The sequence below is a fragment of the Grus americana genome, chromosome 5, assembly GCF_028858705.1.
Source record: "Grus americana isolate bGruAme1 chromosome 5, bGruAme1.mat, whole genome shotgun sequence".
NCBI classification, from domain to species: Eukaryota; Metazoa; Chordata; class Aves; order Gruiformes; family Gruidae; genus Grus; species Grus americana.
In genome coordinates, this window is record NC_072856.1 from 4695836 (window position 1) to 4720459 (window position 24624).

Below are 24624 nucleotides of genomic sequence, written 5' to 3' on the forward strand. Positions count from 1 at the left end.
AATCATGGCTGAAGCGGAGCTTTACAAGACCTCAGAACTTTGCCATAGTTGGTATAAACTTTAGGAATATCTACACCAAGCTAAAAATGTATTGAAATAAAATTTTTTGGGAAAAAAAAAAAATTAGCCAATGGCACGTTCTTAACTGCACAGTTCGTGAGGGTAAAAATCCTGAGCTTTGAAGTAAAACGTAACCTTGAGAAGCAGCTTCTTGCCCAGTGTACATCTGCATAGCTGCATTGGAGACAGTGGAACCATGTTAATTTATACCAGCTGAAGAGCTGGCCCAGCATTTCATGGCCTTTACAGTTCCTAGATGTTTCCTTTTAAAATAAATATTTACAATTTCTTGCAAATTTATTGCTGGGTGAATTGTGCCAGAACAGCAGCCATGGAAATGAAAGTTCACTATTAAATCATAGGAAAGCAAACAGCAGTGGTGCTATGTCCCAAACTTTGTAAGAGCCAGCATGTTTCTACCACACCTGTAGAAGCCTCCTCTCCCTGGCTAAGAGCATCGTCCAGCCTCTTGTCTCTTCCATTTGTGGCTTCTCTACTGAGCCTTGTGCCTGTCCTCATCCCTAACCAAATGTACCTAAAGAATCTCTGCCTGGTGCCAGAGAACTACCACCACCTCTGAAGTGGCTGATGTGTAGAAAGCCATGGCCCAACCCATCATTACTCTAATGAATAATAGATCGTTAACTGCACGTTGGCCTAAAGATCGGCTGCTACAGAGTGTAGAGCGGTTTAATTGACCAGAGAGAGGAAATGAAGATGACCTCAGTATAAATAGCAGTATGTGCCTGTCGGCTGTTTTTCGTATAAAAAAGTAATAGATTTCTGCATATTCATGTATGTTGGTATATAGGTGTAAATATAGATGATGATAAGGTGTTGGTATTTCTGTATGATTTGGTTTGACTCCTCTGTTTAAACATAGAACATCCACGTTTGAGAGTGCCTTGGTGTTTGCCACTTTACTGCATACAGCTGGGCAGTTGTATGACTTCTCACTGAGCGGAGTAAGACATTCTGAGAGAAAAAGTAATTTAGCTTGGTGTATTGACTGATCAGTGGGAGTTTTCTTAGATATTTTTTCATATTGCCCTATTGTCTGTCCCTGCTCTGTTAAAAATCTGCCCCCATTTCTACATCCATGGTCATTTCAAGCCCTGATTGGAGCCACTACTAATAATCAATATATTCCCTAAGTGCAATTCTTAGACCACTAATATGTGTGTGGCATATTTCATATAACCTACCGGTAGGAGAGATGTGTCAGATCAAGGCTGCTAAGTGTACACGTTGTCCACTCCAGCTATGTATAAAATCTAATGAAAGACTCCATAACAGCTCCTTGCCTGGAATTCATTAATGCTTTTGAATAACTCTGTTATGAGAAATCTTGAGAAATAATGAGAAGAAAATGGAGAGTAGTGAACAAGAATGGTATTTATCTAGTATTAAATGGAGAGTGAACTTGTTTTGAATGGCACAGTAAACTTGGTTTCATTCTTTTTATGACCATCTAACTGGTATGTGGTCAATAGAGGTCCCTCCAACCGCTTTCTTAGGCACTCATGTGGACAGCATTTTGAATTTTACAGTAACTAAACAAAAACAACAAGGAATTCAAGTGTCTTAGTCGGTTATGTCAAGACAATGAGGAAAGGATCGCCTGTGCTCCGGTTTTATTCCCCTTCACCTCAGCAAAAACGCTGAGGCTTGGCGATGTAAACCAGTCAACAGCACAACTGTTGTTTCATATTCTGGAGCTCTGTGTGAACGAAGGGGACTTCACAGGAACGTGGAAGTTGAGTTACGCATCCACAGGCTTCGGTACGGGTTTTCAGAGGTACAACATGTTTCTGTGAATACACAAAAGTGCCACTGAAGCTACGGAGTTTACAATGCTGAGCTTGAACAAGTAGATGCAACGGAAGGGGAGAAAAACATCAGGGAGTAAAGGTAATGTTTGTTTCACGTTCCAATAAATTGACTCACCCCTAGAGGGAAAGCTGGTGGACAGAAGGTGAAGGTGAAGCTTGGTGAAGTTTTTGTCACTCAGCACAGCAAATTATTTCCTATCTGGGCTTTTCTCAGGTTATGCAGAATTTCCCTATCTGCCAATCTGTGCTGTAAGAAAACATTTTTGTTGCTTTTTGTTGTAGTCCAGAGTAGAAGAGACAACACAAAGCTTCAGTCATCTTGTGGGTGGAGGCTATGCCTCTTGCCACCTGGAACCGGTAAATCAACCAGTGCTTTCCACGCAGCTGCAGTTCTCTCTGGTCAAGTGTTAGAATCGAAATAGAATTATCTGTGGGCCAGAAGAGTTGTGCTTATTTTGAGGAAAGGCTGTGTGCCAGGTTGCTCTTGTTGGGAACGTTCTGCTCTACCTGCTTGTGGTTTGGATTATGGAAAGATTGTGATTTTTATAGTCAGCTCCTGGCAGAAAAGCAGGCATTTCCATACTTCAGGGGTTTGCTGAGCGTGATAAATCATTACTGAAGAAGAGAATAGCTCAGCTAAAAAGCTTTTCTCTGTAGGACTCTTATTTGTAGTACTTTGAAGGAGAGTCTTCTGGTGGGTGGATAGGAAGGGTCAAGTCTCACCAGTCATTCCTCTAGATGGGAAATGATGAAACTGCCACAGTGGTTTCTGCAGTTCGGACACTCTAAAGTCATAGAGCAGATCTGCTTTTACTTCCTAAATTAGAATTTGCTTGTGGATTTGCTTTTAACTCAGTTATCTAATCTATGGGCTGGACTAAAAGATATTTCTCTTCATGAGAACTTTTTATTTTTCCCATAGCTGTGAAATAAAAAATGACAGCTTGTTCATTCTAAAATGAATAAAAATGCTGTTAAGTTCTTGACCCTCCTAAGGAGAAGTAACTTATGAGAACATCTTTGTCTTTGTGTTGCCTTTCATGCTTATGATGATTGGTTTTGAAAGTCTTCAGTTACAGCAAAGCAAAGTCCACTTGCTTAGAGTGAACATGACAAATGATGGGAAATCGCATATATTTTCTCCTGACCTTATTATAACTTAAGCTCTCAAAGACTTCAGTGGAAGAATTAAATCATAAGCCTTCAGACTTTTTTTTTTCTTTTTCTTTTTCTTTTTTTCCATCACAAATGGGTAGGTTTGCAGATGCAGTTAAGACTTTGCAGGAGCAGCTGAAATCAGATTTACCCATGCTACAGTGCGTATTGGCATTGGAACTAGACCACCAACATCTTTTCTAACAGGAACGCTAGGAACAAAATAGATTTCAGGCCAAGATTTGACTTTGAAAAGAGGAAAGCGATCATTATTTATTGTAGACTGTAGCTTGGGTTTGAAAACATTTCTTTTATAGTCAGTTTTAGTTAATGCAGGTTGCTGAAGAAAGAAAATATCTCCCTCACAAAGGAACACATGGGAAATAATAAGCTTATTAATCGAATGCATGAAACCTGCTCTCCTTTTCATGAAAGAAGGGCCTATGCTACGCTGAATAAAACTTTCCCCTTTGCATGCTGATGTGTTATCCACATATTGATGTTACTGCTTCATTAGGAAACCTAGCATTTGAAGCTCCATTCTGGCAGCAGAACCCCTTCCGTTTACCAGAATTGGCCTGAGGAGTAAAAGAGCCAGCAGACTTGTTTGTAAGAAAGAAACTGAGAATCTTAAAAAGGCTGCAGTTTTCTGAAGTTGAGGCCATTTTTCATGAGTGTGTTTTATGGTGAACCTTTTATTTCTTGCATTAAATTTGCACGGTGCAATGTGACAAAAACTTCCAGTTTGACTGTATTTGACCTGAGGACGAATCAAAATCCGCTCTACTTGTGTAAGAAAATATCTTCTTTCCTTTCCCAAAGCTTAACGTGAATATTTAAGAGTTTCTAAATATTTTTCCCTGATATCAGATGCGTAGCATCCAACAGTCACAGAATTTACTTCTTCGAACATGTCAGGTAGAGACTCTGAAAACTACATTAACATCCCCATCTATTCCTTTTTTAAAATGTTACAGTGATACTATTGTTCTAATTCTGATTTCCGTGACATATTTGTAAATGAAGAGCAACTCTGTAAATGGAGTTTCTTTGTACTCATCCTACGCCACTGGCAACAGCAGCACAATTAAGTTCCAACTAGGAGGGTGTATGTGGAGGAGTTGGGGACAAAGCAAATGCTGTGTTTAAAAACAAACAAACAAAAAAGTGTATTCTGGCCAGTGACCAAACAGAATTTAAAAAAAAAAAAAAAAAATCCTGAAAATATTCACAGAAAGGAGAAATGAAAAAGTTCTGGATTTTGTTGGGAAGTAAATTTTGAGAAATGCTTTTTGTATGTGATTGGATCAAGCAAAATAGCACTTTTTTTTTTTTTTTTTTTTTTTAAAGCAAAGCCTTTTCCCCAAAAGTTCGTGGGCTGGAGCACTCACCTGGGCTGTTAGGATGAAGTTGATGTCCCAAATGAACTGACACCTTCCATTCACTTCCAGGACAACAGTGTAGAGCTCGTAGGAAGCCTGTTTTGATGTGGGTTGCCTCCGGTTTCTGCTCCCACAGGTGATGAGCAGTGTGTTAGCAGCTAGCTCGGTGTTTGAGATGGAGTCAGACTGGACAGCTGGGTCATGGACCACAGCCTGGTGCTGGCGTGACTCTGATCCCAGGCACGTGCCCCAGCCTGCAGGTCGCAGCTCGCGCAAGGACTCTGCATAGGCTCTGAGTTCTGGAAAACGCAGGATGGCTTTGTTCATACTGATACACCTTGCCTGTATTTTTTTTCAAACTGTTTTGAAGAACCTTTTTGAGAAGAACGCAGACTTCTTTTCCAAGTCTATTCAGTTGGCTGTGTGCTCCAGCTAAACGAGTTTCCCCCCCGAGCTGGGTTTGTGTTGCTGCATATGTTGTACTACCTGAGTGTGCAACCAGCTCTTCTCCCGCTTCATGCTGCCTCCTCTCTATGTGTGTAAAGCAATAAGCACTACTTTGCAGACGCATCCCTTGCCAATAATTTTCAATTTGTCACCCTTATATTATCGCAGTCCCGTAACTCCTTGCAATTCATTTTTTTTCTGAGAAAGTAAAAGCTTCCTCTGCCCTTATTGATTAGTACAGTAGGCTCATCCCTGGACCCAGCTGTAAATTCATCCTAGGCATGTTCATGAATCACAGACAGCTCTGATGGTTCATGGGCATGGATACGCTTTGCGCTGAGATTTCTTTTAGAGTGATTAGGCCAAAATGCATTTGGATAAGCAGCTTAGTGTTGGAAGTGAATCTCCAGTTTCTGTAAAAGTATCCTGATGCTGAGATGGGTAATTGTTATTTCTTTAAAAAAAGCTAAACAAATTAATTGTAAATGATGCACAGTTGGGAGTTTCGTGAAGCTTTCATGTCATTGCTTGGGCATCTTCTGTGGAAGGCAGGCTGAGACAAAGGCTCGCTTGTTCTGAGTTTACAAAAGGAGCACGGCACAGTGTTGCAATGGGAAGTAGATTTTGATGGGTAGGAGGACTTCAGGAAATAAAAATAATAACAAAGCAGCAGTGTATGGTAAGAGGCATGAAGGCAAAAGCGATGGTGCACAGCTTTTGAAAGCAGAGGGAGTAACGTTTCCAACAGCTTCTGAAGTAGTTGGGACCTTCCTTCCTCGCTCCTGTCTGCGGGCAGGGTACTGGGTGGTGGGTCGCCGCTCTCCCGTGCGCTGGGAGTCACTGCGCCTCCTCCGCTGCCGCTTCTTAGTTCTCCTTAACCCATCGGATTGCATTTAGCAGGCTTGAGCAGAGCAACTAGAGGACCAGGTGGCATTGCTGTTTGGGACGTTCGGTGGCTTGATTTTCCTTCTGTACTAGAGTAAAACAGGAGGAATGCCCTGGAAGTCAGCGGGCTGGCACCAGCTTAAAAGAAGTCCGATTCCTTTCTGCGTCTGTAATCCAGCTCTTGCTTCCTTCCATCTTTGTGTGGGTAGTTTGCCATAGGAAAAGGACTAGCAAAACCGGCCAATATAATAGTTATTGCTTAATAACAGAGTCCTGGAAATCTTCTGACCTCAGTAATATTTTGAAAAGTATCATTAATTCCTGCTATCCCACTTTGTCCATAATGATGTGAAATGACCGAGTTTATTATTAAGGAGTCTCTAATACTCATAGAAACCTGATTCTACGTGAAGTCAGGAAGATGTATGTGCTTTAAATCTTCAGTAGATCTGGTTTGGATCAGAGGAGGGAGGTTAACAGAGCCGTATCTTCACTGAGCAGCTGAAAGTGAAGTAAAACAGTCCCTGTGTGGTTGCAGCGGCTCATGATTTACAGGGCTGAATTCAGAGGGCTGCTCCTGCTGCTGAAAACGCACGCTCTCAACCGCTGTGTATTTTTGAATTAAAAAAATGCAGCTCTATACACAGTTTACTTTATTGCTAGAGGGCAGGGAAATATAGGTAAGAGCCGTTAATCCCCAGCAGGCTGCTGGGCAGGCGAACAGACATAGATGACAAAAGTTAATTGGAAACATGAGCAGTTTAACAGAAAACATATTTGTGATAATTGAGAGAGTAACGTCTCCAGAAAGGAAACTCTGCAGAGAGAAACTTCAGAGGAGAACTGGCCACTGGTAGGTGAGTGTGATTTTTCAAGCTCTCTCTAAGCTCTGAGCTAATTTATTAACAAGAACAAATAACATTAAAAGGAACTAATTAAATAAAAGATTTGTTTTCTCTGAGGGAGGAGGGCTGTTATTGCCCCTAGTTTCTCTCACAGCGGGTTTAAGATAGGTGGTAATACTTAATTTAGGTTCACTGCATAAGAACACAGTTGGTTTTATTTTTGTACATGGAGTTTTCTCCTACCTTTTGCATGCGAAGGTCTCATCCCCCCCCTTCCCCAATAACTGAAATGACTTCATTTTTAATTTTTTCCTTACTCTTGCATTTTATTTATATGTTTGAGGTTTTTCTAAGAATCGAACTTGGACAGCAAGTATTTTGCCAAAAGCAGAGGGAAGCCTTAGTTAGAAAATAGTGCTGTGTTTTTGCTAATGAAAAAGTATTATGAACTTAATAAGGGAGAACACATTGCAAAACACATTTTGGTTTGAATTGGAGGAGGTTTTATATTTACTTTTTTTTTTTTGCCTTGAAACAGCAAGTAAATGTAAATTACATAGTAGGAACTCGTTGTTGTTCTGCTGGGTAGGAAAAGAAAACTGGCTTTTATTTTCTTTAAGTGATACTGATGTTGAAAACAGCGATATGTATCTATCTTTTACTGTTATTAGTGTAAAGTTCCTAATGTTTCATTACAGAAAGAATCTCAGACTAGCTATAATATCAGGTACTACTGTGTTGGTTTTTTGGGTTGTTTTTTGGTTTCTTTCCAGAGCCTGCAGACAGTACAGCCTCCCAGCCCACAGGAATGAATGAAAATGTCTCATCCTCAGTTCAAAGCTGCAGCAGTACTGTTAGTTGCAATAACTCATCAGCCATCCCTCAGCCCAGCTCTGCTATTAAACCCTGGCGCAGCAAGTCCCTTAGTGCGAAGCACACAGCTACGTCTTCCATGTTATCCGTAAAGCAGCCCGTATCGGAGCCTCCAAAGCCACCGTCGGAAATTACCAAAACAACTCCCAACGGTCAAAAATCCATGCTTGAAAAATTAAAACTCTTCAATAGCAAAGGAGGTTCCAAAGCAGGAGGGACAACGCTGGAGTGTCCGGGGTCTCGGGACAACAGTTGTGAAAAGCTAGAGGCGCTTCTCAGCTTTGAGGAAAGCGAAGAGATTGATGCTGCGAATCAGAACGTGAACAATCCGGGATCGATGTCCAGTAGTCCCAAAATTGCACTCAAGGGCATTGCACAAAGGACTTTTAGCCGGGCACTAACTAACAAGAAGAGTTCTCCAAAGGGTAATGAGAAGGATAAGGAGAAACAGAAAGAGAAAGAAAAGGATAAAAGTAAAGACATTGCAAAGAGAACATCTATCACGGAAAAGCTGGATGTGAAAGAGGAACCAAAAGAAGAACAGACAGCACTAGCAACAACAGAGATGCCAAAAAAGTCCTCCAAGATCGCAAGCTTTATCCCTAAAGGAGGAAAGCTGAATAGTGCCAAGAAGGAGGCCTCTGCCCCTTCGCACAGTGGAATACCAAAACCAGGAATGAAAAACACCACAGGGAAATCCTCAAGTGCCCCCGTTCCTGCAAAGGAAGGCGAGAGAAGCCGCAGCGGGAAAACCGGCTCGGGGCTCTCTCATCAGAAGTCTCAGCTGGACAGCAGGCATTCCAGCTCCTCGTCCAGCCTAGCCTCTTCAGAAGGAAAAGGCGTAGGAGGTCTCAACAGCAGCAGCAGCAGCCAAGCTGTCAACGGACCCGCCGCGACGACACACACCACAGGGAGCAATACTGTGAGTGTTCAGCTACCTCATCCCCAACAGCAATACAGCCACCCGAACACTGCCACGGTAGCTCCCTTCATGTACAGGTACGGTGAACTTCTCCAGTGGACAGTTTTGAACGTGACACTTGTATAGAATCCTGGAATGGTTTGGGTTGGAAGGGACCTTAAAGCCCATCTAGTTCCAACCCCCCTGCCACGGGCAGGGACACCCTCCACTAGCCCAGGTTGCCCAAAGCCCCATCCAACCTGGCCTTGAACACTTCCAGGGATCCAGGGGCATCCACAGCTTCTCTGGGCAACCTGTGCCACTGCCTCATTTTGGACACTTCCAGGGAGATGAGGCAGCAAGATGAATGCCACATCATGTAAAAGTTTCTTGCTTTAAGTGAGTGGACAATTTATACATTTACACAAAAATTGTTGATGAAAGCCATCAGATTAAGATGTGTAAGAAGTTGCGATAGGTAGAAGGGTGAATAATTGTTGTATCTGACCCTGCTAACAGTTCAGATAATAACACCCACACCTTCATGACCGGCTACTGCTCGTCTTTTTTGTAGCGTGTGTATTAGGTTTGCTTCATGCCTCATAGCTTTAAAAGTTGTAGCAGCGCCAGTTTGACAGATACGCTCATTCTCTTCAGCGTGGCTTACAGTGGTGGAGCTGCATCACTATAAGCAGTAATGGGAAACCTTCAAAACAAAAAAACAACAACAAAATTTCTTAGAATAGGTAAGGCCAGGCACAAAATCTGCTGTTCTGTGCTTTAACCCTGAATTAGATAAGCGTAAGAGCAGCCACATGGAGTCACAAATAACCTCCATCTACTCCCAACATCTGCTTGACACTGGCAATAGAGGATACATAGGGAAGAGTAATGAGAGAGAAATCAATCACAAAGCTTCCTAAGGACCTGCTCCCAAGCCTGACCATGATGCAGGAAATTCCTGAGTCAGATGGTGGAATTTTGGGGTTTGACAGCCATCTCCTAGTTTCCTTTGACACTGCTCGATTCTTTCATAGAAGAGAATGCAAGCGGTTGTTGTCGTCTTCATCATCATCTTGCTCGTGATTTGAGACACCTCTATCATACACTTTCCTCCCTTAAGGTGTGTCTTTTCTAGGCTAAGGTGTCCTACCCTGTTTTGTTTTTAGTTGTGGAGATGCTGTTCATACCCTTTGGTCACGTTTGTCACCCTTTTCCATCATTTTTCAGTTCTACTATATGCATTTTTGCCTTTGATCTCTTGGCAGATGTCTGACAATAAATCGAAGTTCGTTTTACCCAGTCATTTATTTTAGAATACAAATGAGTGACATTGCTAGTTACTGAAGAAATTAGCAGGAGCGTAACATGCAATCGCACCCCACCTGCTTCATATTTGTGCAATACGGACTTTATATTAGAGAGGATCAGATTAGCCACAACTGATGTTATTGATAATTAAAATTTAGCTGGAAATCCAAGCGTCTTAAGACCCTGACTGAAGAGCTGTAAAGCCTATCTTTGACTATGAATTTTTTATTTTTTACAGCTGAGTGCTTGTTTCCATTTCTAGGACATAGTTCAATGTGGGCCTAATGAATTATGTAAAATCAGTCTGCTGGTCTGTTCTGGCGAGAGGGACAGAGCAGCTGATGGCGGGTGCAGTTGTCTAGTTTTTATACTTGAGATACTTTTAATGCAGAGTGACTGCACATCTCTATTTTGTTTTGCCTTCCAGGTCTCAGACAGACAATGAAGGGAACGTAACAGCCGAGGCCAGCACAGGAGGGGTCAGCATGGATTCTGCTCTTTATGTCAAAACTGGACAGCCTGCTCTCGAAGACCTCTCAGGTACGTCTTGCAACACGACTTTTACTGACTCTGGTCTGGTTAGATAAGAATGGGCTAAAGCGAGTTTGGAGTTAGGAGTTCCCTCTTTAGGGGGAGATTTAGTTTGGTTTTATTCTTAAAGCTTTATTTCTTATTAGGTACGATATTTCTTTCAGCTCTTCAGCGATAGAACCTGGGTGTCAGTAGTCTGAATACCATATGCTCAAGTTCTGCACAGTGGTGTGCCCCCCCAATTTTTTTGAAATCATTAGGAATTTGGGTACTTCAGGTTTTTCTAGGAGATACGCAGCACCTTTTAGGATGAAGCTACTGTAAGGATCCTAAGTATTCCCAAACACTTGATAGTTATTTTTTACTTTTTAAAACTTTGCTTCAGAGCTTACAGAAGAGATTACATGAGTTTCCTTGAAGTTTTAGTTGGTTTATAGGTTTGGAGGAATCTCAGTATTCACCGGCATGAATCTGGTCAATTTGAGAAGTGGTCTTTGCAGCAGTGGGAGACCAAAATCCAACTACAGTTTACTGTGTCCAGCATACAGGACCTGAAACTGATTGTGATTGGAACAATAGCAGTCTAAGTTGGAAAGTACCTCTTACATTTATCTAGAATTTCTGCTAATGTAAGAACTATACGATTATTAGCAATAATTTTTAAGCTTATGAATAAAACAAAGCAATTTTTAGCAACCATGTTGCACTAAAGATCTAAACCACATTTTTAAAGTCACAATCAAGTCTCCTCCTATTCCGGTTTCAGTAATGTCTATGGCTTTGCATACTATTGCAGTACATTTCATCGGTAGAATATCAGATTTTTTCATCTACTTAGTCTTGGTGTCCTCCACTTTAATGAGAGTTTTGAAACTGATTGTCTGACTTGAAAAAAAATCACGCGGTTAAAAGTTTCACAATTGGATTAATTTCATATTGCATTGCGTATTCTGTCAGTGCTGCGTTTATACCTGATGGCAAAGGCAAGAGGCAGAGTCATTGGTGAGGAAAAGGGCTGCAGGAATGCATAAATGAGCATATCTGTGTGTGTGATTTATATATGGAGAGATATGTATATATGGATTAAATATTTAAAAGGCAAATAAGTGGCACAAGGGAGAAAATCCTTGAGAACATTTTGGGTTCATATTTAAATGGGAGAGCCAGTTCAAAGTAAGAAACACAGCGTGTCCAGCTGCTTACGCTTTTTCAGTTTTACTTCTTAATCATCATACTGCCTAGCTTAGATGTATCTCAGCCTGTGTAAACTGCAAAGTGTTTCCAGATCACGAAAAGTCTTTAATGGCAGATGTTATGTAAATACAAACTTATTATTCAAGTAGAATATGTAAGGTTGGGGATCCAAAAGTAGAAGACAGCTGATAACCTCGAGCAATGGAGATGCAGAACCCAGGTGCGTGCAGCCCAACCCCACAGAGAGCAGCGGTCCATAAAGGGGCCGTAGGGGAAAAGGAGCAAACAAAACAAAATGGGCCCTCAACCCAAATACATTAGAAGAAACAAGGGACAGATTTCTTCTCTCCCTACGTAGCAGCTATTGATGCTTTTAGTTTAAAGGCACATATTAAAAAGAAAAAAAGAGAGTATAGGTAGGGAAAACTGGAAGCTGACTAGTTTAATGATACTGCCTATTCATGAAGAGCTAAGTGATTTAATAATTAAGTTCTAGTGGCACTATCCAATGTCTTTCTTTTAAGTATACTTATAATTTCAGCAATTAAATGTCATTGAAGTAAAAATTTTGTATCAATTTAGGCGTAAGAGTGATCTCAATAGAAATTGGTTTACCTAGTCTCATGTATGTTCTCTTTAAGAAGTTATCTACTGTTTGCCTTCACATCTATGAGAGAAACGATCCGTAAAAGAGCGCTGTAACCTTTGTTAGGCTAAAGGCCTATAAATATTTTATGTTCTTTTACTGTAAAAATTTGTAGATCTGTGAGCGTAGAAAATATTTTCTGTCCCAGAGACCCGTTGGCTCAAGGAATTGGTCTGGTTAGGCGGCTGTTTCCAATCCAGCCATATCATAATTGTTTGACCATTTGGCCTAAGTGAGTTGTATCCCAGGGAGATTATTGCCCAGGGAGTAGAGACCCACTAAAAAAAAATTGCGGGCACTACCTGAGCCATTGTTGTTTGTGTCAGGAAGGCTAATGATTGTATAAGCGTTAAAGTCTATCTTCCCCTCCCTCGGTGGTTCCCCCCCGTCGTCGGGGCTCCAGCGAGTAGTTTGTGCTACCGTGCTTTGCAGGCGAGATACGCGATTTGTTCTTATGTGCCACCAGCCTGGCATCTTTCAGAAACATGAAGTTTAAAGCAAAGAATGTGGAAAGTTCCAACAACAGCTTATTTTATCTGGTCCTTAACGCTTCTGATTTGTGTAATATATAGCTAGCCATCTAAACGAGCAATTGCATGGATGACCACTATCCTGGCAGCTTAAGAATGCATCGCTTGTGCAGAGAAGGCGGATACAAAATTTAAAAAGTTTAAAATTTGCTGTAGTATTTTCTTCAGTCATGAGTTGTAAACCCTCTGGAATGAAATCATTTCCCTCTGTGCCCAACAGAAGTTTTGTGACGGCTTTTTGGAGGTTTTCTGTTTCAGCATTCAGCTTACGAAGAGCATGTTGACACTACTAGAAATTCACTTCTCTTCAACCTCTTAGAAGGTTTGACTATATAAAGCTCAGATGAGTTAGCAACCAAAGCATCTCTTAATTGATAGCTGAGAGCAAGTAAATAAATGATGCTGAGGCACTAATTAAATTATTAATTTTATAAAAATAAATTGTGCTGAGGCACTAGGAGGACTTTGTTAAGGTATATAAACTCTGCTTTTAGAGTTAAAGAACAGGACATAAACGTATTTTAGAATAGAGTGTTTAAAGAACAGGATTTCTAAATGCCAGGGAAAGTAAAAGTCATCCCCCAATTTTGTGTCACGTAGCACATTTGAGTAACGATGACTGTATTGTGCTGTGGACGAGCAAAAACTGTTGCTATTTTACCTAAAATGTCGCTTAGCATGGAGCACCCAGTCAACGCAATTTAGTTTACTGGAAAGCTGCTGTTGTGGAATGAGATCCATTTAAAATAGGAAAAAGAAGGCCCAGTGAAAATATAGCATTGGCGAAACTGGCTGTGTCGAGTTGATGTTAATTGTGTCAATATATGAGATGGAAAGGGTGGTATTGATGGAGTATATCCTCTAATGAGGTTGAAAGTTAACCAGGATTTAAATTGGGTCATATGGGGAAATCACAATAGAGAAAGGTCTGGTGCAAAGGCAGCCTGTGAAATAAAGTTAACGGCACAGAGCTCGTTCTCAGTCCGGCTGCAGCAACGGCAGGTGCCTTGCCGTAGGGAAACAGTATCTGCCTCCTAATCGGTTTAGAGTGGTAAATAACAGAAAGTCACAAAAAATGCATCCGAGCTCAGTTCTGTGGTGTTTCCTGCATTATCCTTTCTAATGGTTTATCGTCCCTGTAGGAGAGGATCCAGAAACTCGGCGGTTGCGAACTGTGAAAAACATTGCCGATCTTCGACAGAACTTAGAGGAAACGATGTCCAGTTTACGGGGAACCCAGGTCACTCACAGGTAACGGCGTGGCTTTGTTTATAAGAAAATGGAAATCATTGTGCTCTTCCTTTACGTCTCTCAGATCTGGCTGGGTTGCATCCTTGAAAAATGATTAACACTGACAGTGGAAGATGACGATCTTGTACTTTTTGTCTTTAAAGCACAGATTCTGAACTATGTTCAGTGTTTAGTGAGATTTGTGATAAGCAATTGGTGGTGGCGGGTTGTATATACAATCAAAGGTGGAGCACAAATCAGTGCTTGTTAAATGGGTTAGGTGATGTTTGAATACAGGTTACAGTTCAAAATGTTTCTTCATCTTACTCTTGAGCAACTTCAGTGCATTACGCCCCTCTCCCCCATGTGTAATGTTTTGTTTAAATAAGCAGGTGAACTGTGCTTGACCCACTTCATCAAGTGCATAACTTGAATTCCCCACCAATCTTTGGGCAAGCAAATTTTTCTAATGTTATTGGTCGTCCATGTATATACCTGCTTTTTCTTTGTAAAGCAGCGTTTGGAAATCTTCAGCAATATTTAAAATATGCTCTAAATAAACAAAGACTGTTACTGCATTTAAACATTCCGTGACTCGGATCTTTTCAGTGTTGAGCAGGAGGCTTGGGAGAACGAGCTCTTTGGCCCCTCACGAGGTCAGGGTCCTACTTACTGCTCAGTGCCTTACGGACTCCAGCCCTAAACAAGTTTATCAGGGGAACACTTTGTGTTTTGGCTTTTTATCTAAAACTGAGGCAGAGCTTACAAAGATGAACTCCCAGTGCTATTTTTCTTTTCAAATTTCAATTTGTGTAACATCTTATTGTGATTTAGTTACTAGAACTGGAGGATACATAGGTTTTTGCAGCGCAGATCTAACATTATATTGCAAAAAGTACAATGTTCTTGTTTTAACAAATATCCACCGAGCAGGAAAGGAAAAGGGGAGTTCATGTGGGTAAGAGAAGTTGCAGCTATGGATTAGCCGCAACTAAATTTAGCCACAACTAAGCTGCGAGTGTTCAGTGTGTAGGGTCTTGCAATTTATACACATCCCATGGAATCTCACGGTGTAGCAGTCCCGTTTTTGAGGTTCCATATAGCGGTCTACATTTAATCAAATGCATTTATTTTTTTTTCAGCACATTGGAAACTACATTTGACACCAATGTCACTACCGAGATAAGCGGCCGCAGCATCCTCAGCTTGACGGGACGACCGACCCCGTTATCGTGGAGACTGGGGCAGTCCAGCCCCCGCCTGCAGGCAGGCGATGCTCCGTCGATGGGAAATGGGTATCCTCCGCGCGGGAACGCCAGCCGCTTCATCAACACGGAGTCGGGACGTTACATGTATTCGGCACCTTTGCGGAGGCAGCTAGCGTCCCGCGGTAGCAGTGTCTGCCACGTGGACATCTCGGACAAGGGAAGTGATGAAATCGATCTGGAAGGCATCACCATGGATGCCACCGGCTATATGAGCGATGGGGATGTGCTGGGCAAGAATATCAGAGCTGATGACATCACGAGTGGGTAAGTGCCTTTGCTTTTCTTCTTAAATACTATACTTTGTGTGATTCCTGCATTGTGTTAAATGGTGCCGGATTCCCTTGATTATTTGGAGAAAGAAAAAATAAAAAAAGCCACGAAGAGATTCTCCTGGCTTTAATAAGTATTTGGAAGGACAGGTAATTATCACAGATAATTTAGTCAGTGGGATTTAAGCACATGATTTAAGTTTTAAGTACATGTTAAAAAAATATTCCTATAGATGAACATACTCGTGCACATGATTGGATGTTTCCTGGAGTCAGGGTTCATTGCGGTCAAGTCAGATGCTGCAATATTCATTTGTGCCCACAAGATGGAGAGAGGGAGGCATTTTCTGGGCTTTTACTGAATCCTTTCGCTGTCTGAACTTTTAGGGGACAGTTCACTGGAAGGAAATGAGTTTACATCTCTGTGTAGGGTAAAATAGTTGTACACGCAAAATAAAGTCTGAAGAACAAGTTAATGTGCAGAAATACGAACTGGTAGACAATTATTAGCAAAGTTTTACATCAGCATTTTACCTCTGCCTTGACTGGGAAAAAAGCATTTGCTCTTTGCTCCAAAGTCAGTGTTCGATTCGATATTTTTAAATCCTTCTAGAAAGTGCAGTCATTTTTTCTTAGTTCAAGTACATCAGCATTAGATTGATGTTAAAACTCATCTTTGAGATGTAAATGGCATATTTATTTCTGTGGCAGCCTTTTCCCTGTCTGGCCATCTTACATCCTTGGCTTTTCTGTAATTTTTTTATAAGTGACATTTCTTGTCGCTTTGGCTTATTTGGAAGATTTAGTGTCTCTTCCTGAAATAGAAAGCTGGGATCCGGCTGCTGCTCTGTCACTAACTTAACCAGTTAAGTTACGCGATCTGGAAACCTCCATTAATTCTGTCCGTTGTTTGGCTATCTTCATGCTGTCCTGTTTTTGAAAAGTCAGACACTTTATTTTTAATTCTTCGTTAGGGAAGCAAATAGTAAAGAAGCTGACGCAAAAACCAGCACAAAATTCCATTTCAGATAAAGCACCAGTAGCTGTTGCTGCGTTCATAACGCATCACATCACTAAAGCGCCTTGTGTTTTCCTCGAATAAATCACCTTATACCTGAGTTTTGCAGTGTTTATTGTAGTAACAATTATTGGTTTTCCTCTGAACTGTGACTTCTATTGAAACTCCTGGCTGTCATTTTGGTCTAGAAGTGAGGAAAATAAATTCTGAGTAGTGCCGTGGTTTCTATAAAACATGTGAAGTATGAGGTGAGAAGTGTCCCTGGCAGAAGTGTGTCAGTTCAAGCTTCTGCTGCTCATACCCTAGAGGAGCCCCAGTCTTTGTAGGTCTTTACTCAGTCTGAAAAGTTCAGATTCCAGATTGAGGAAAAGGAAAGAATAAGAAAGCTGTTGAGCTTATGAATGATATTTCCAGAGAAATCTGTGCCTTCACTCATCTCTATTATAATTTCCTTTTCTGTGTCTATCTGGTCATCCTGTAGGGTACAAGATGGAGGTCTCCATAGTCTGAAAATACAAGAGTGGTCTTTAGATTCTGGGTCTGAGGAACTAATAATGTACTAAAATGTCTTTGCCAGTTGGTATCTCTGTCACCAAAGCAATGAGTTATAGACCAAGAATGGTGAATATAATATTTAGCAGAAGAGTCATATACTCCACAACAGCTCACTCCTACCCTTGAGTGATAGAACAACTTTAACTGAGAACCTAACTCTTATTTCCCACTGCTTTTTAAAGGAGGGAGATAAATTCCAGGTTTTACTCAGAGAACCAGCCACAGATTGATAAATGAGATCTCAATTTTAAGTTCTCAGGACAAGAGGAGTGCTGTGTACACACGTCTTTTTCTTTTCCACATCTTTTACCTTTAGCTACAAAAGCCTATTTTGCTAAATAATGTGAGTTGGTTTATTGATTTGTATAGCACTGTTGCAGTCATTGACTAAGTTCCAAGGGCAGAATCTATATTGTAGGTCAATCCGTCGTCAGAAAGATCAAGCTCCATTTCCAGGTGGTGAACAGGGTTTGGAGGTCCTCTCGTTGCCGCACCCCTGGGCATTTGGAGGGCATGTTCCTGGGCGCAGCCCCACAATGCTGGGGTTACGTTATCTGTGCAGAGTAATCGTGTGGTGGATTCCCCGAGAAGGGAGTATTGCAATATTGAATTGCAAAGCCACCATTGGATGATATGATCCCAATATCAATGGAGAAAGATAAAAAAAAATGAGGGTGTTATCTTTGGTGATTCTCACTGACACCTAATAGTACTGGATTACCATCTTCAGTATGAACAGGCGATTTGGTAGCCTGTTTCACGAGTTATCTTCCCCAATGTCGGTTTATTCCCAATAATGAAAAAATAGGATAGCATTGTGTCTCTGTGGAAGAGGAATAATACACCGCTTAGAAATCGGAGAGGCTGCTTGTAAAGAAAGCATCCGTGTGACTTGCTGCAGAACAAATCTCCGAGATCAATGTTGGGGCGAACGGGCCCAATATTTCCAGAAGCTGAGTTACAGTATGTGGAAAGCAGCACAAGAGGGCATTTATAGCATGAATAGCTCTTTATTAGCTGGTATGTGTTTCACTTTGTCATTTTTCAGAATTGCTACAATCCCGCAGTCTGAAAACCTTGGATCTGTGTTTTCATTGGCAAACTGATAGGGAAGGAAGCCAAAATATTTGTTACAGCCAAAATAAATCCAATAGCCAAGATAAACTATTTTAGCCCTGTGATCCTGATGCTTTCTCTGAAATGTACTGGGTCATGGGAAGTTTCGTTTGGCCTCCTTTAATAAGTCTGCTCAAGCAGAGCTCTGCCAGACACCAGGATTGCTTTCATAGGGTTAGAAAGAGTGTCTTTTCCAAACGGGCAGAAAATATCTCTTAAATTAAGAAAGTCTTCAGGCGGTGGATCAAAGGTAAGAAGTGGTCTTACTGTGGGAGCTAAAACATCAACCGAATGACGAAGCAGCAGGACTGGGATTTGTGCGAGGCGGGGAGCGAGCGCCCACCTAACCTCCTTCGGCGGCTGGCTGAGCTCGGGGCCCAGAGTCTCGTCACAACGTGGCACCTCAAAGCCCGGAACTGTCTCACCTGTCCAACCCCACAGATTGTCCCAGGTGGGGACGTTGACTCTCACGGCTTATTTTGGGGTTGTTTGGAAGGTTTTGTCCACTTCAGTCTCCTTTTAGCTACTTACATACACGTTCCTACCTCTCTCTCTGTCATTGTGTGTGTGTGTGTCTCCCCCTCCCAGTTCCTTCTAATGAGATGTAGAGTTAATTTTCTTTTTATCTCTCCTTGGAATGGAGCAACAGGCCTGTTGATCAGGAAGGCCTTTTAAAATTCTTTTAATTTAATTAACCCTCTGCCCCTATTTTCATTACCCTACGCACAGCTTTCTATGCAAGCTTAACAGCGTGGATATATGCCGATTAGCACTGGTCACAAATTTTTTCAGGAAATTTGTTTTGGGAATTTTTTCAGGAAATTTGGGCCTGTGAACACAGCTTGTCAAAACAATTTTTGTGCAGAAGCCTGGCTGTTCCAGCTCTGTTCCAACAAAATGTAGATTTGATGATTTGACAGCTCGTCCGCCCTGGAGCCTGAACTTGGAGGGAGGGCAGATATGAGCAACCTCGTGCGTGGATCGTGGGTCTGCTGCGTGCCAGGCTGGGCTTTGGGGTGCGCCCAGCTCGTTTGTTGGAGGGTATCTCATTAAGAAACGTTACCTAGTGACTCTCTTATTCCTCACTTACCCAGCCCAGCAGTGAACTGCTCTCTCAGCTATTAGGTGAGGCCAGAAGGGCTCAGCCTGCATACGATGTTCAGGGACCCTATGCTAAAATTCTCCCCGCAGCAGCTGCCTGCGAGTGCGTTGGCTGTCGTGGGGGGGAGACTTTTTACCATTTTATTAACCTCCCCATTTATTTATTTATGATCATTTGGGGCCAATGTATTCCCATTCCAGATCTATTTCCACAACCTCTTAAGGTGTTTGTGTGCGTGATGCTCATGGTTTCTTCCATATGGTTCCTTCTTGTTTGTTCAAGCCTCTGTGCTCCCCTGGGATCTTTCTACAAGTAAGTGAATTGGGAACATGGATGAAAGGATGCTAAAAGGAGGAGCAGGCCACTCTGAGCTGGGGAATCGGGCTTTAACCCCTGCTTCTGCTCGGGTCAATCAAACCCACTCAGGTGCCCTAGGTAGAAATCACGTTTGTGGTGCAGAAGCTTGTCTACCTTTGAGTAACATGGACCAAAACCATCGTTGAAATAGTGTTCTGTTGTATGCGGAAATTTAGTAGTTACATCTATTAGGAGGTGAAGAAGAGGTCGATATGAGGAGCTGAAATTGAGGACTGATTTCGTTGTATGTTGAATAGTGTGATTGATACTTGTAGGATTCTTGTGGCTCAGTTGCTTGACATTGTACTATTTGTCAGTCAGGCAGCGACGCATCTTTTTTGGGCGTCAGGCTCGTACGTGGCAAAACAGCCCTTCACTCGGGCTAAGGTTTTAGAGAAAGAAAAGGAGGGCTATGCAGTTTGCTGCTAATGAGAATTTGTTCTTGGTAACAGTAGTTAAGAGAAACCATTTCCTTCTAAGCTGTCTGTACCAGGAATGGGTGCTGCTCCAGATAACGCATGGCTAGCTAGAAGTCGAGGGTTGCTGAGCTAAGCAAGGCCTGAATGAGAACCTCTTCACTCCAGACATTGATTCAATGCTAGCCATAGACTTTTCTGACCTATTTTTTGCCATGGTGATTACCACTGTCATCTTTTCTGTATGCTTTGCCTTAGTCATTTTACTGGACATTGCACTTTAAATGATATGATTTTAGTGGTAAGATTCAACGAAATACAGCGGATGGGTAAAACTACGTTCCTTATATGGCTATAACACTTCAACGTGACTAAGAATCATTAGGAGCTTTTATTTTATTTTTCTTCTCTGAGCAGAGTGTTTAGTTCAGCTACCTTCTTTCTTGCTAGGACTGGCCTCTTACATATTGATCTTTTCAACATTGCAGAATAGTACCTATATATGGTAAACAGATAATTAACACAAATAATGAAGGGGTCAGGGAAGCAAACTCAAAATTTTGGCTTTTATGAATTGGTATTAGGAAACTTTGATTTCTGAATTCTTAGTAAACAATGTTGAAACTGGTTCAGAACTAGCTTTTGGATTTAGTCATAGATGTCCTGGTGCTGTGACAAGGAAAAGAAGAAAATATGGCAGTGTTTACAGTTCTTCTGTACGTAAAGATCTTTGCGGGAGACCTGACCAGAACATTACATAAGCATTTTCACTATTATTAATGTTGTATATTATTTAAAACATTCTTAAACATTGCACTCAGTTCAGGAATAGTTCTGTTGTCAGCTTCATCGATAAAACAGCGTTTGATCACTTGTCACAAATGCTCTCTCGGATAACACGCTCTTTTCTTGCAGTGTAGGATTCAGCACAGGAAGACATCCCAGGCCTATAAGTAGTAGCCTTAGAGCCGGAGTCAAGCTTTTCATTCAGTACACTGCTAAAAAGGGCCATGTTAGGTCATAGGTAGTGTTTGTCAGTAAAATGAACTCCCAAGTTGTGGTGTGTTGGTTTTTTTGCGTACTTGTATATACTGTCCTATTGTTAATGAATACCACAATACCGTTTAATAGCCATTATCCCACTCTGGGCTCATTTCTGTAACACCTCAGCAGTGTTTGAACTGCCGCTTCAGTGCCGACAATCAGGTTTTTGTAATTTGAGCAAAAGAACAGCTTCTCAAGGACAAAATACAGTCCCGCTCTGGGGCTAGCCAGCAGAGGGAGATGGAATCATACACACTTTGTCCATACGGATCATCTGCAGGGAAGAAGTAGGCATGACTGAGTCGAAAGTTGCTGTGGAGTAACTCTTCCTCTGCTGTGGAGAAGCAGCACTGCCTCATTACTGCTCTTTGGTCACACGTCGTTCCTCTGCCTCACAAAATGAAAGAGGACAATGCAAAATGGATCGCTTTTTCTATAGCTTGTTTCTATGATTTTCATTGAAATAGATTTTGAGAAAGGACTTGGGCATTTAAATTAAAATTGGCACATGGCTGCATAATTCTGGTGGATCTTCAGCTTGGTCCAGGCTGGCAGCCTGTGATTGTTGTCCTCTCTTAAGTTTCCGCCCACGTTTCACTGGGGTCCAGAGTGACATTTGCACACCTGAAGCACCTCCTGGGTGTTTTCCAGTCTTGTCTACCTCATTTTGACAGGTTTCCTCTCTGGGTTCCTCTTGCAGGGTGGGGTCATTCATTTCATGTTAGCAAATGACTGGGTAACTTTCAGAAACCATCTAGGAATTGGAACCCCAGGGCTTAGTCCTTCCTCCTTCTAGATGCCATAAGGGCTGTGCTGTGATTTACTCTCCTTTGTACAGGTGAACCTTCCAGCATAGTGAGCCATTTGGGCTTCGCTGCCCGCTGGCCCAGCTCCAGTAAGGTGGGCGGGTGATGCCCTTTTCCATCCTCTGGAGAGCATTTAGTCTGGCATTAGTGTTAGTTCAGTTGTCAGGTGAATTCTTCTGTGAGATGAGTAATGTGGATTTTAATCCCTTCAGACACAGAAGGAAGCAATTTCTATTTTTAATTACCCTTTTGTGGTGCTTACCTTTGATCCGGGCACGCTGGACGTAGATTTGGGCTAGAGAGGCTTTGCCGTAGAACCTAGACTTAACATCTGCAATGGCCTAACTCCTGCATACAGGCAATGCTTGCAGCTCAGAGCTAAGGCCTCCGAGTCACACAACTTAGGATTAGCTCGATGGTCTCACCAGATCGAACTAAACCGGTTTCTTCAGAAACTCAATAGAAGCCATTGTCCTGGAGGGAACACATGTGGGGATGTGTATGAGATTTGACCTATAGTGGCAGCAGCCACCCAAGTCCCTTACAGGCTATACTGTCCTTGGAATTCCTTCCCTTAGCAAATGCAAGTTTTATAGTAACAAGCCTGCAGACTTCTTGAAAGGGAGACCCAGCAGAGAAAGCATGTAGAAATAAATTTAAATTTAGCCCTGGGCAGCAGTGCCCCAAAATTCTTATCTGATGGCCGCTGAATGAGTTGTGTGCCAGGCAGTCTTAATACATCTCCAAAGAGAAAGGTATTGATTTCGCAGAAGGCACTTCTTTCTGTAGATTTCCCCCCCCCCCCCCCCCCCCCCCCCCCCCCCCCCCCGAAAAAATGTTCTGAGGATTAAGTAGGTAATGGGGGTGCACTTGTTTTGCTTCTAGACTGATTTGGACAGTGTGAATAAGCAGCTATCGCTCGTGTTATTAGCGATTTACAGGTGAGAGGTTTCTCAAGTAAACTATGAAACTAAAATATACTTATTAAGTTTTGCATAATCTAATTTTTCCTGTCTTACCCGTTAGTGGAACAGGTATCTCCTCCTTCCCATCAGCAATTAGGATTTTTGAGACTGCAAGTCATTTACTGTTTTTTCTAAGTTTACTCCATGTTTGGGTTTGGGCATCTTCCGAACAATTCATAGTTCACGGATTAGTTTGTTAATTGCAAATAGTCACTGATAATTAGTAAAAGATTATTAATATATGAATTATAGCCTGCCTTAAATATAAAATTAAATTTTAAATGAAATGAGCAATAGGTTTATTCTTCTATGAACCTGAAAGGTTAATATTTGGTCTAACGTTAGGGATTTGGGCATTGTATTAGCAGTCCCAACCTGAAAGCTCAGGACTTAATCCTGTTCTTGAATGCCTTTGTGGAAATTCACGTGGATCAAGGAATGGAATTTAAACCAGCTACAGGCCTGTAGACGGGGTATATGCTCAACCCTTTGGTTGAGAGATCAAATGTTGCGCCGATGTGGTGGGCGTTGTAACGGAGAGTGGTCAGGCAAGAGTAATGGATGGAAAGACTTTGAAGGAGAAACACAGGGAAAGACCATATGGCCTACTTCCAATGTCGTGACAGAAAATACAGGCCAAATTCATACTAAATTGAGAAATTTAGGGTCAGATTTAGAAGATATTCCTGGTTACAATAACAGGATCATTTTGACATTTGTCATATTTCAGAAACAGCAGTGGAGAATTTTCTGCTGTTGGTTTTTAGCGACTGGCAAAGCTAGACTCCTCCTTTGATACTCAAAGCTTGTTAAGCCTCTTGATCTTTAACTGACTGTAATGACGAGGGAGATGAAGCCTAGTGAAAATAAACATTTAAAGGAAAACATTGAGGATAACAGTGTTATTGCCGCAGTTAAAGGAGAACATTCTTGCATGTCAAAGCGGATGTTGATGCATGGAATAATCCAAAAATAGTAATTCCTACAAGCTTTTTGTTTCTTCAAGTTTCAAGCACTTGAGTTGCTAGGCAAGTCTTCTGCCAGGAGGCACCTGGGCAGCTATTTCCAAACTAACCTTGAATCCAAAGCACCAAGAGGAAGGCAGGAGCACTTGGGCAGCCAGGGTCAGCTCCAGTTTTGGGGCACGTTACTGCTTTCCTGCTTGTGGGTTTGGGATTACGGAGCCGCGCAGTGCCGAGCATATCAGGGTAGGCTTGCCCGGTCTGTTGTGCGCTGCTGACTTACCTGCTGCTCCTTCTCTTCCTAATACTTCAGTAAAGAATGCCTGTCCCTTGGCTATCTATTTTCAAAATTGGAAAATTCATATTCGTACATGAAAGAGTGAAATGAATATATATGAAGTGGTAGAGTTGTCAGACCATAAAAGTAGGTGTGTTGTTGGCTGGCTGTGTACATGGGCAAGTAGGGAGTGCGGACAGAAGTCAAGTGACTCAGACCGCTGGATTTTGCTGATCCCTGGCATAACCCGTTCCTGTTTCCTCTGCGTGCCTTTCAGGAAAGGGAAATAAATCACTTCAGCATCAGAAGTATCCTAAAAATATTGCACTTGGAAGGACTTATTACGGCATTCAAAATTTCAGAGGCACAGAAAGGGTGTGTTTGGCTAAAGAAAAGAGAAGCTTAAAGGTCCAGGGAACTCCAAAGCAAATTACTTTGTGCCTGTAATACAGGGCAGGGAGCCACTTTCTTATAGAAAAAAGTGTCACCTAAAAAGTGGGCTGTAAGTTCCAGTTGCGTTAGAAGTACATAATACTGCTCTTGTTTAACCTGAGTCTTTTCATATTCAAAGTAGCTTGGTTAATTTTGTTTCCTTGCTGATGAAGAGTGAAACTATAGAGACGAGTATTAAGCATTAATGCCTGAAA

General features: G+C 41.8%; 1 protein-coding gene across 9 annotated transcripts in view; it reads left to right on the forward strand.

The window, feature by feature from the left end:
* The window catches only part of NAV2 (neuron navigator 2), a 408453-nt gene that overhangs the window by 290691 nt on the left and 93138 nt on the right, over positions 1-24624 (forward strand). For all 9 annotated transcript variants that reach the window (XM_054826434.1, XM_054826435.1, XM_054826436.1 and 6 more), the window contains 4 exons: positions 7380-8478; positions 10119-10231; positions 13735-13843; positions 14965-15354. In XM_054826434.1, coding sequence (XP_054682409.1) covers positions 7380-8478; positions 10119-10231; positions 13735-13843; positions 14965-15354 — 1711 coding nt within the window. The remainder of the gene's footprint in view (positions 1-7379; positions 8479-10118; positions 10232-13734; positions 13844-14964; positions 15355-24624) is intronic.